We start from the raw sequence: 12,733 nt of genomic DNA on the forward strand, positions 1-12,733 counted from the left end.
CTGGCCTCTTCCGCTTTTATGCCTCACTTGCCACATGCTCATAAAATAAACGCCCCAAGATGGATTGCCTCCCCCTGGTCATCCATGACTCCATTCATCCATCCAAATGGTAATCTTGGTCCCTTGAGAGCATATTCCCCGGTCCCTTTTTATCATTTTGCATAATGGCAATCGTAGACATTTTGATTTGCTTGTTTTATAGGCGTTTTAGTTGCGTAAACCCGTGGTTTATGGCTCCATTTGGAAAATGAATTATGAGATTGATTTTGTTGGAGTTTTAAGTTAAGTCAAGAATAATAAACGTGATGTACATTTCGCAATACATTTTGTCACACTCAACTGATTGCGATATATTAATAAAAAGTCCCACTGTCTTGCAACTAAATCAACATGTTTAATGTTATATAAAATCGCTTTTCGATTTTTTTGCATAACATTTTCGAAGCAACAAATAGCAACAGAGCCTACTCTGCCAAACAAATTTTTTGTTTTATTTGCAAGATATGCATATTCATTCCCAACTCTTCCGCAAGGCAGAAAAAGTATAAATAAAATAATTTCGAAATAGAGATGCTTTCCCTTTTTTTTATTTTTGTATAGAAAAATATGCAAAGTAGGCGGGAAAAGTTGCATATCATATGCACTCATACACATGAAAGCAGTTTTGCACTGCGCCTCATTTTCATTTTTAGCTGCAGCTTTTCTTCTGCCGACTGACTATTTTTAGCCCTCGAGTCGTCCGTATCCTTGTCTATATATTCCGCCCATTGCCACGCCCACTCCTCATCCCTCAAGCGCTTTCACTCGTGAATTTTAATGCGGGAAATGGTGAAAATGGGAGGGTAAGTGGGGGAGTGGGGTGGTGGGTGGACATGGGACAATACGAAAATTTAATTTACCGCATAGAATTAAAATAGGCAAAAGTCCGGAAAAAAAAGGCGAAAATTTTGCGCCTGAAAGGCAGCAACAAAATGAAGGAAAATCCTTTTGTTTTCCGCTCTTGCGCCTACCCACGATGCCCCTCACCCTTCGCCCCTTCGTCCCTTTGCCCCTTTTGCAACCCCCTGGAAAATTCCATGCCTCCACCTCCCCTGAGACATTGTTGTTGCTGCCCACGCCACTGCCGTCGGTTTTAATTATGGAAAAAGTTTTTGCTTTATTTAGTTTAAACAATAAGTGGTTGGAAAATATGAATTATACAAAGAGACAGCTATGTTTGTGTGTCTGTATGTGTGTGTGCGCGCGTCTGTCTATGAGTGTGTGCAAACATTTCTTGAGGAAAATGCAAATATTTTTTGTTTTATGCTTTTCCACCTTCGTTTTTTTTTGTTGGTGCCTTTGCATCGCAGTTTGTTTGCTGTTTTTCATATATTTTCCATGTGCTATTCAAATAGTTTCTGCATTAAGTAATTTGAAAACGTTTTGAATGGGTATTAAAGGGTGGAATTGTTTTCCAAACTGTTTTAAAAAGTGACATATTCAAACTAACTAGTTTACTTAGTTGTTTTGCACATGTTTACCTACTTCTGGACTTTCTGCTGACTTTCATTTTACCCAGTATTTCAATTAAAACTCAATAAATACCTCGCATTTAAGCCTATTTAAACTTTCTATTTCTCTTAAAGCATCTAGGAATGCAGAGCTTAACTCACTCCCCTTTTTTTTGTCCACATTATACCGACTCACGTATTTCCATTGGCCCGCAGCAAAATCGAATTTGAGCATAAATTTTCGAAAAATGACAATAAAAATGACAAAGGCTCTTCGTCGTAGCCACGAAGCTACACCAGCAACAACGACCGCTAATCACAAAGCGTTTATCAGAGGATACCCGCCCCATACATACATACATACATACATATATAGCAACTGTGGAAAAGCCGAAAACCCCAAAAGACCGAAAACCCACCCCAACCATTTCTGTGTGCCTCCTGCCGCCTCTCCACCTGTCAGTTGGTAATAAATTATTATCATTAATATTTTGCGCTTGATTTTGCCCCCAGGAAGGACTACCGCCGGATAACGGTCGAAAGGACGCAAACGAAACGTTTTTTGCATAAAAATTAAGCGAACACCAATAACAGCGAGCAGTTTTCGGGGTAATAGAATATAGAACAAAAGCGTCAACAGAAGTGTTTGAGACACGACCAAGTTACTAGCAAGCAGAGCCTTTCGTGCACTTAAAATAATTGGAATTTGTATGAAGCTAGAAGAAAACCTAAGTAATTCCCAGTCGACACCATAATGAATTCTCTAGTAATTACTTTAATTTGTGTCCAAAAATGTTCTTTCCTTTTTACATGATTTTTTCAAGTGTCTAAGCATTTGTTCCCAGTGTATTTGTGTGTGTGCGTGAGTCGGAACAACTTTACAAACACCCTCGAAGTGCACGCGATAATGGCTCCCAATTTGGTAATTAATCACGTCCTCGTTTCTATTCTCGTCCCCATTCCTCGCCAAAAACAGCCACAGCTGCCCATTAAGACTGGGGCATGTAGGCTAGCCACCTCCTAGGCTTCATATTTTCCATTAGCTTTCCGTTTTACCTTTTATATACACCTATATAAGAGTATATACACCTGTGTAGAGGAATTTTTCCAGCCGCCAGACGTTAAAATTAAGCGAATTTGAACGAACGATAAAATAATTACCTTTATGATTATTTTCGGTGGCCGTAAAGTTGGGGGGCTATTTTTCTGAGGTGTGTACGTGTGTGTGTGTGTGGGGGGGGGCTGGGTTCGATGTGCCAAACGTGTCTAATTTAGCGGCTTAAATTTATAGCATTTGTGCGCTTAAAATGTTTGGCCATTCCATTTTATGACCCACCGAAGGCAATTGATGGGTTGAACGGCAATGGTGGTGTTTTTTGCCTGTCATGTTCTACGGCCAAATCGTAATAAATGGGGAATGTGCAGGCTGGAATGGATTTGAAGCTAACTTTTAAGGAGCCAATGTGTTGGCAATTTGCACAGAATATCTGAAGCCTACTTTTCAGATGATTTTGTTGACAACAAACGCCATACAAAGTTGGGGATCTTTATAAAATATTATTAGTTCCACAAGGATATACTAATTTTATAGTTATGCATAGCCGAGATTTACTCCCAATAAGTGGTTTTAATAGTATTACTCCATAGCTTAGTAAACAAACGAAAATGAATCAATTCTTAATGGTTCGCATTGCCTTCGTACCTTCACGTCCCTACCTTGAAAAACCCAATTTTTCAGCCTGAAGCTTATGTCAAAATGCTGTCACGCCTGCCTCGATTTTTCAATGCATATTTTCTCTGGCCCACGTTTTTAGCCCTTGGCACTTTTTCCACTTGGCAAACACACACGTCCACCACTCCAATTCGAATGGCAAACCATTATTACTCGTTCTCTGCCATTTAACTGCCAAATTACAGGCACCCACAGCTCAGCCTTCGTTTCCCGCAAAACCGCATTCGAATTGCGTGCCCACGAAAATTAACTGAAAACGTGAAGCTCCCTTACAACAAAAAAAAAGAAAAGTACGAAAAAAGAGTACGAAAAACGTGGACTAAGTGAGAGGTGCATGGGGAAAAATAGGATGAAAAACAAACTGAAAATCAAATATTTGCCATATTTTGCAATTGGAAAATCAGCGACAGCACGCAAGGCTTCAGTTGAATCCTTTTAGAAAACCAGGACATACACACATGAGTTCCTTCCTACCTCGATCAGGCTGAAAATAAAAATGGCGGAGCTCGTTTGTTTCCGGTTTCGTTGCGTTTGTTTTCGCCTTTTTTTTGTGGGGGAGGGGGGGATTTTCTTTTCGTTCTGTTTGTGGCACGAAAGATTCGACAAAACGACAGCGAGAATCCCCAAAAAACATCACATTTTTCGCCTTGTACATTTCAGTGGCATATACTCGTAAATTTTTATATGTGAACCACAGAGGCGGGTTTATTTGTGTTTATGCCAAGTGACCCCAAAGAACCGGTGAGGGAATGAGTGCGCCAAAAAAAATGGCCCAAAGCAACAAATGCATTTGCAATGCAAAACTGGAGCACACACAACACTCGCACAGGAAGCGACCCGGCAGCAAGGACACCCGGCGACTGTTGCATCTGTCCACGCCCACCGCCCACCACCCACCACTCCTCATGTGCGGTGCTCCATGCCACAGAAGTGGGAGTTGGGCGGGCATTATTTATGGCAGGCATGTTGCTATAAGGATACCCTGTTATTCCCTTAACTGAAGCCCTGTTGGGGATTTTAAAGTGATTTCGAAACTGTAGTGATTTCCATACCTCTATGTCTTCATACGTTAATGTACACATTTTATGTTATGTCAAGATCAGCGTTTTTGAATAACTGTTCAGTTCTACTTGCATTACAAGCAATTCATTCTACAGAGTATATAACAGCACGGACTATATATTTTTCAGCTTAATTTCTATTATCGTTTTGCCATGAATGCGCAACTGGCACTCAATAAAACAAAATCTCCCTGCTATGATTCATATGCACTGCCAACGCCAACCCACCATGTGTGCACTAGAACGGATGTCATGGCGGTTTTTCTAGCGGTAAACAAAACCTTTACAGCGGAGCCGCAGCTGGCGTTCTGCGGTTTTTATTTACGCCAAAACAAAAAGCCCGTGCAAAAACTAGATTATTTATGCCGAAACTAAACCACACCAGTGGAAAACCTATTCCGCACCATATCACTTTAGAGATTTTTATACAGATGGTACAAGTACTCCAAACTGTTTAGCGATAATAAATGATTAAGCGATAAGAAATATACCTGTATTTCGATGTATTATATAAAATTCAACACGACATCGTTGCCATTATTCTGAAACCGATTTCCTTTGTGGCTTTTTGCAGGGGAGCTCGTCTAGCGCCGCCGCCGCCCCTCCAACATCGCGCAGCGCCTTCCCCGGCGCCCCGCTCACCGCCTCAGCCGTCGCACTCAAGGGCGCCCTCCCACAGCGGCCACCGGCCATGACAAGTCCCGCAGCCGCTGCCGCTGGCGCCGCTCTGGCCGCCGGTGCTCCATACCGCGGCGCCGCCAGCTGGACCCCGCAGGGCTACGCCCCGGCCGCTGCCGCAGCCGCCGCTGCTGTCGCCCAGCAGGCAGCCTACCGCTATACGGCGCCGCTGCCCCAGCCGGCGTATGCCGCCTATACGCCGCACACGGCCACCACACCGGCCACAACCACGGTGAGTACTCAAATACCCTGTAAAGCGCCAATCACTTGTCTCTGAAAGTATGCCACCTTGTATTGCATACTATAAAGCTCTTAACGTTTATATTATAATTATTTACAACCCCTTTTTGCTAAATCACTTATAAAAGTGATGTTATTTATATAAATAATCCAATGCGCCAGTGGTAATTCTTTGAAAATTTCTACAAATTACTCACAACAAACTCTTCGTTTTAATCGAGTCCTCATTCCACCAAAGAAACCCATTAACAAATGGAAAAACTGCAGGACCAGCAACATTTTCCTCACGTAAAATGGGCCGAAAAACCACTTTGATGAATTCTTCAATTCATGTCTAATGGTGCGCATAATCGGAAATTTATGTGCGTCCATCAGGAGGCAAATGGAACTCAAGTGTTTTTACACTTCCAAGCACTACCTTTATTAACTCGCTCCTCCTTCGCTGCCTCATTCAACCTATTGATTGTCAAGTGTAGTTCCTCAGTCTGACAACAGATAGTCAGGGGAGGAAGTGGCTTGTCATTTATTGAAAACTGCTGAAGCAGCAATTTATTTATGGCACCCACTGTTTTCCCATTCAAAATGTCTGTGCTGCGTGTCTGCGAATCACATTTTTCGATTTAAGATGTATTTTGCTGCGAATCATATTTTCTTTTTTCAATTTCTCACACAGCTGAAGGGCCTTCCTCTGCGATTCTCATGCACTCTAGCTAAAGAGCCTTCCTACGTGATTCTCATCTGCCATAGCTATAGGTCCTTCCCAATCTACGATTGTCATGCCCTCGGCTTGCCAGCTGGCATTAATTTGCCTGGCCCTCGTTTTGATTTGTGTCCTATGCTGAAAAGGAAAATAGAGCGTACAGTCACAATCAAGACCTTCGGACAATCAATTAGCCCGTTTGTGGTTTTTCGCACTCGGACATCCATCAAAGTCGAGCCATTTTCAATTTGAGAGTCAGACAAACAGCCGCAGTATCAGCAGCATCATTAATAACGGACAATTAAGAATTTTCGTGGATAGGATAGAGGAGTTGACAAGTCGAAACTGCCGCCTGTGTGCCAACGACTTAATCAGCATTATCTGGCTTCTACTCATTTCCCAGCTTTTTGCCTCCTGCCACCACTTCACTTCACTCCACTTGGGCTCAAAAGTTCACTGCTGTGCAAATATAATCCGTGCCCCTGCCCAAAAACCCAGAACGATTGAATCCGACTGGGGGGGGGAGCTCCATCATGACGAATGATGTTCGCTGCCTGGTTCTGACAAATTTAGCAACCAACCCCGCCGTCACAGCTTGTTATGTGCATAGCTATCTCTTTGCCAGAGTTTTCAATTTGATTTACAAATGATTTTCAATTCGAGGGCTGAAGAAAAATTCGCAGCCTTTGAAGGAGTTGCTCTTGCTTCTTCTTTTATTTCGCTGCCACCCCTTTTCTTCTCTTTTTTTTGTTATTTGGCCCGAAGGCAAGAACAACTTCTAATAAATGCGCCGAAAAAGTGCTGAAAATAAACGAGCAAATAAATAACCAGTCACACAACGACGAACGAACTCGCGGCCACCCCTTCAGGTAGTTTTCCTCGGAAAAATTTTTGCATTTTCCACGGTTTTCGTGGCCTGCGGGCCACACCACACCACACCACTCATGCCATGCCACCCACTTTTATTTCTATTTGCTTCGCTTCGCTCTTTTCGACTCCATCCTCCTGTCAGCCAGCCATTCATTCATTCATTCAACGTCGTCAATGGCAGTTAAATAATCCAAGAAGGAAATGTATTTTTTGTGGGCGTCATCGTCGTAGTCCTCGTCGTCCTCGTAGTCGCAGTCGTAGTCGCCTCCTGTTGTCCAGTTCCAGTTCCAGTTCGATGGCCATTAAAGCTGCATGCGAATGTTGCTCATAAATATAAAGTGCGGCTACTTATTTCGTTTCCATTTTTCCCTCCATCCTGTATTTTATGAAAGGTTTTCTTACAGGGGGGCGCCATAGATTATCGCTTTTGATTTGAGTGTCGTTAGCCTCACGGTCTCGCTTTCTCTGTTTGCCCAAATTGTTCTGCTCGCTTGATGTTTGGATTAAAAGTTGGAGAAAAATTCAAGTGAATCAGCTTTAATTATAATTAGTTTTGTTTGCAATTGCTGCTAGGCAAAAGTTAGTACGTTGTTTATGAACCTCTTTGTGGCAAAAATCAAATCATACTTTCACATTTCTGAGTCTCTTGCTACCATTTTATTTATTATAGACCTGTATTATTATATGTTGGAAATACAATTTAATCTAGTCCAAGCCTGTATTTCCCCCATTATAATGCAGATTCCAATTCCAATTGTCTTCGGGCCTTATTCAAGTCGGTAGTTATTGAGTGGAAATGCGTTTGGCCTGCGAATACATAAGATTATAGCCATCAACTGGGACAGCACAAGCAGATGTCCTTCCTTCTGGCCGTTACTTGAGCATTTTGTCATAACTAAAGGATGGAAATAAGAGGAAAATCCAGAGTAGACGTGATTACAATCGCAGGGAATGCAAGTTTTCTTCATTGCTATTCAATGTTCAGTTACATTTCCGTTCTGAGGACACGATATCTCCCTTGGTTCCGCTCTCTTGGGCAGCTAGCTGGATAGTTTTGCAATAACTATAAACATTAGTTTAATTTTAAACTAGTCCATGTATATTCAGTTGGCTCCTTTGAGATCTGCACACTTGAGAGCGTTTTGTTCGCTTTCCTTCCGTTTTGGCCCCAACTTGTTGAATTTGAATTGTGTGCCGTTGAGCGCAAGAAAAGCAGAAGACAGAAACGCATAAATGTAAATGTTATTCTTGTGCATTTTATTTCGTTTTAAATTTTAATTATTTTTAGCTGCCAGCAGCAGTGGAATCGAGTTGGCAGCACAGGACGCACTCTCACGAGAAAATTCAATTTGTGTAGGTGGTTTTGTGTGATGGGTTGTTTTGCCCGAACAGCAAGACAGTTGGACGCGTCTCTCTGGGCACTTTGGCTTCAAAAGCAATTATTGTTGAAATATTATTTACATATTCCACAGACATACCTTCATACCGTGCTATCATCCGCCTGCGCCTTGCTTTTGCTATACGAGTACTATAATTTCACTGGCGTGGCTCACGGGTCGTATGTGCGTTATGCAAATGTGTCGCAACTAAATGCAACATAATATATCATCAACTCCCGTTTTGGCATGCAAAGCTGGCAAACGAGAGTTATGAAATTTTCAATAGAAATGCGAATGCGTTCAAGCCGCAGAACGGGATATAAGGGGTAATGGAAGAATAGAACTCAAAGCACTGGCTTAAACTTCACAGTTTGCATTTGAATATAAATTGAGTTATGCTGAAATGGTCAGAGACCAATGCTTACCAAATTATACTTGTTCCTTTACTATTGCGATATAATACATGCTATTCAAAGTACTTAATAAACACTACAAGTTCATTTGCTTTTCAAATAGACAACTCATAGGAACTGAACTATAATATAAATTTAACGCATTTTCATTTTTCATCGGTTAAAAAAATACTCCAGCATTAAATCATTATAAATCATTATAAATCCATTCAATACAATACAAGCCTTTTTAAATCTGTAATCTGAAACTGAAGCTCTGCACAGTTTCTGCTCATTTTACGCAAATACTTTTCAATTAACTCCTGAAATCGAGCATTCAAACTTTTTAATCTGTGATAAAACATTTATTACATACCTTCGATACGCAAAAGCAGCGGAATGTTATTTATGAACACATTTTATTTAATGTAAAATGAAGTATTTTATTTAATGTTAAATTAACATTTCACTTGGAGCATCTTCACTGAAATGTTTGTCAAACTATTTGTGCGAGTTACACTTTTATTTAATGTCCTTCCTCTTGCAGTTTTTATTGTTTTTTTCTGCTGAAGTTCACAATAACCGCATATAAATTCCACAACTGGCGCTCATAAATCAACAAACATGCTCAATCAAAATTCCAGCTGGCCAAAGGGTAAAAAAGAGGTTTATTGGGTGATACGCTTTTATTTATATAATGACCACAGAGAAAGAGAGAGCGTGAGAGAGGAAAATGGAGGCGTATACACGCACTGATGTAATCAATGAAAACACATTAAACTTTATTTACCAAAAAAGGGGACAAATAACGAAAAGGCGTAGCGATTAAACCAGCGAGGGAAGCAGCTGTAATAGCAATGCAGGTAGGGAAAAGCAGGAAAAGTTGGAAAAGCGGGAAAAGTGGGAGAAACTATCTCGGGCTGCTGGATTAATTAAAAGTGCTGAGCTGGCAAAAGTGCAGAAAGGCAAACAGCGGAGCGAAATGCCGGACATAAAGCGATTAACTCAATAAAGCGTAAGCGTTAAAACAAAAGTGACAAAGTGCACAAGTGCCACACGCCAACATTACCAGCACAAGGACACAGCGACAGTGTCCTGCGAACAATGCAAATAAACAGGCAACGAAACGACGGCGAGAACAGCACAAAGGATCCGCCCAGATCACGCATACGCCCCGTTGGCCGACTGGCTGGATGGCTGGCTGGATAGCTGGTTGTTTGGCTGGCCAAAAACAAGAAGGACGAAGGCCACAACAACAGGCTCCGCCTGGACAGGCCTTAACCAAGTGACCAAAAACATGAGGCTTTGATCCCAACCCGCAAAACAAACTAAAAGGAAGCGAGGAAAGCGTGGGAGAGATAGAAATAAAGCATGCTTTAACATACATGATTTTTTATACTAAACAAAATTTATAGGCAATTTATTTCATTCAATAATATCAAATCAAATGACCTTTCGTCCTTTAAAATCAGTATAAGTGCTGCCTAGGGCGATCAAATTGTTCACTGCATACTTCTAGACACCTGTCCAAGAAACTTTTGCGCAGTTTGCTATAATTAAACTTGCTTGATAATTAGATACTGATGTCACCCACTCACAAAGTGCCATTTATTCGAATGGGCATTTAAAATGAAACTGTTTCGAGCTCTCGTTGCACTACCTAGGGCCAAGTGCTCTGCGGATCCTTAAAGCTGCGGTCTCCGTGGAATGGCAGCATCTGCCACAACAGCTGCCTGCGGCTAATGCAATGGGGCATTGGGCTCCAAGTTGTTGGCTTGGTCTGGCAAATTATGGAACTTAACTGCAAGTGACAAGCCACTGCTGCTTTTTCAGTTCCAGCCGCTGGTGGTGGTGGTGGTGATGATGTTGCTGCTGCTGCTGCTGGTGGAGCAGCCAGTTGCGACGTTGCTGCAACTGCAGCAATTGCCGCACGTGCCACGCATCCTGACATTTGGCGGCAGCCCACAAAAACTGGCCAACATTCGCGCTGACACTTGACATTTTGCAGCAGTCTTCTGCGTGGGTGGGAAGTTCAAAGTGCAGCCGACTCGAGGGTAATATTTCAATAAAAAAGAAAGCGGCTGAAAAAAAAAGAGAGCGAAAAAATTGAAATGGAAGCCACAGATGCGGATGCAGTGGGGGCGTTTTTCCGGTGACCCCAAAAAATGCTTAGTCGCTTTCCACCCACCCACGCCAACCAACCAACCACTACTGTTCTCGTCCAGTTTGGGTGTGTAATATTATCCACTTTGCTCTTCCTGTTGCTGCACTGCATCCGCTGGATGCCTTTTCCTCTTCAATTGTTCCCACAGAAGCATTTTTTCTTTTATTTCGGTAGCAATAAATTTGATTGCAATGCATATGCATTCGAGTGGCGGGCGCGATTCTTTTGCGGTTGGAAGGCGTACGGACCGATAAATGCACGTATTTATTTATCGAAATTAATTATTTAAATTTTAAATGGTTTGGATATATCAATTAAGATGCAATTTAATTAATGACCCAGTCACGTGCATTTAAGTGTGTGTGTAATTAAATGTGACAAGCACTTGCGCACACATTTTATCAATCAGCAAAGATGGCTTTTAGCCCGTATTCAATTTATTAGAATTTAAAGAAGTGAAGGTTAAGTTTAAAGTTAAATCATTACTGTACTAGCTTAATCCCATTTCAAAACTTCATAATCCATTTTCCGTTTGTCTTTAATGGTATCATTTAGACCAAACTTAGTTTCCTTCAATTATTCCGCACATGTTATGCTATTGGCTTTGCCAAATCCAATATCACACTATTACATTGTGTTTTGCCCCCCTTATTTTTGCCAATCCCTACTCTTAAATGGAAAACCAAACGGAAGAGGGGTTCAAAACCCCAGTTTTCCTTCGTCCTCCGACTGCAGCTGGCCGTTATAAATTGTCTGAAAGTCGCTTTACAAGGTTTTCGTATCATATTTTATTATTACGCGGTTTTCACGCCCCGTTCTGGCTCTTCCAATCCGCCGGACTTACTCGGACATCGATGCATTGCGTTAATTTTGTTTTCATACCCGGGGTTGCAAGCAAGGGGAAAAGCCCGTGTAACAACAATATTTTATGGCTGCTCGCAGATTTTCAGACCAGCGAGCAACAATTTTCCCTCCACGCAAAGAGTTATTGCAAAAGTTTTTCCTCTTCGTTGTGCAGTTTTTAAGCTTTTTCCGAGGGGGATTTTTAAACTGCAGCAGTGAAAACTTCGCTGGCTGAGGGATACGAAATCTCTGACCTTTTTAAATACTTGATATGGTACTTACGAAAATCTGTGCTGGGAATTATCAAGGTCAGTCCTTGACTAGGACTAGTTCATTTGAATTTCCCTTTATTTGCTAATTGCTTTTACCATTCCCATTCTGTTTTGTGTGTCGGAAAATATCTGTCAGACACGGGGACTTGAAAACATGCCACAAAAGGAGATAGTCAAGAGTGGGTAGTCCGAAAAACCAAAGAAACCCCAAAGCATTGGCCAAGAAATCCGATTTCAGAGTGCGGAGGTCTCCTTCTTGCCATTTGGTTGCTAATTAAGTTAGATGCATCTTTGTTGCATTACGCAAGCGAATCAAGTGCAACCGCAAAGTGCCAAGAGCGTGTCTAAACCGTTCCTCTGTCTACTCACCCCCAAAACATCGCCCCATCTTGCACATTGTGTAGGGCATTAATTATTTGCCAGTCTCTCGGAATTCCAGTTTCCACTCACAAGGATTCCAAGGACTTTAATTTGCCAGACGGCCCGATATGCTTGGATCCAACAAACAATTGAAGCAGACCAGGCATAAATTACACTAGCTCAACACCTGATTGGGTTGGGCTTTCCTTGGCACTGCTGGGTGGTGGTGTATCTGGTGTATCTGGTAGTGGGCAATTGGTTGCCAGGACATTCAAGAGGGTCAACCCACAACCACTCACCTGGCTGGCCCTTTGTTGCCTGTGGTCATTGATTGTCTGCAATTTGCATTTTCAGACATGAACATTGCTCGTTGTGAAAAGGCGCGGGTGGCGGGAGAATTTGGGGTGGAATTTGGCTTGAAAATGGGGGATCCCCATAATGATTGAGTATTGTTTAGCCTTTGACAGGTTTCCGAAAGTGCGGTTGTCATGTGGAATCAAACGATGGCCTTTAAAAGCCTTTTTTAATTTGACTCTTTGAAGTTGAAAACCA

The 12,733-nt window shown here is 41.9% G+C and overlaps 2 protein-coding genes across 20 annotated transcripts in view; one reads left to right on the top strand and one right to left on the bottom strand.

The window, feature by feature from the left end:
- Nucleotides 1-12,733, top strand: part of LOC122617824 (protein alan shepard) — a 121,969-nt gene that overhangs the window by 54,630 nt on the left and 54,606 nt on the right. For all 15 annotated transcript variants that reach the window (XM_043793828.1, XM_043793829.1, XM_043793830.1 and 12 more), the window contains one exon: nt 4,858-5,193. In XM_043793828.1, the coding sequence (XP_043649763.1) occupies nt 4,858-5,193 (336 nt within the window). Of the gene's footprint in view, nt 1-4,857; nt 5,194-12,733 lie in introns of those variants that run through there.
- Nucleotides 10,005-12,675, bottom strand: LOC122617827. 5 transcript variants are annotated; one of them, XM_043793834.1, is made up of 3 exons: nt 12,481-12,655; nt 12,191-12,422; nt 10,005-10,623 (listed from the first exon to the last, which is right to left on the bottom strand). In XM_043793834.1, the coding sequence occupies exons 2-3, from the start codon at nt 12,228-12,230 to the stop codon at nt 10,340-10,342; spliced, it is 324 nt and encodes a 107-aa protein (XP_043649769.1). In that variant the 5' UTR covers nt 12,231-12,422; nt 12,481-12,655; the 3' UTR covers nt 10,005-10,339. The 5 variants fall into 5 exon arrangements, 1 of the variants encoding a protein (XP_043649769.1); XR_006325974.1 differs by lacking the exon at nt 10,005-10,623 and adding an exon at nt 11,148-11,780 and having other exon boundaries at nt 11,832-12,422; nt 12,481-12,675; XR_006325975.1 differs by lacking the exon at nt 10,005-10,623 and adding an exon at nt 11,149-11,771 and having other exon boundaries at nt 11,832-12,422; nt 12,481-12,675.

Source organism: Drosophila teissieri, chromosome 3L (genome assembly GCF_016746235.2).
Source record: "Drosophila teissieri strain GT53w chromosome 3L, Prin_Dtei_1.1, whole genome shotgun sequence".
Lineage (NCBI taxonomy): Eukaryota > Metazoa > Arthropoda > Insecta > Diptera > Drosophilidae > Drosophila > Drosophila teissieri.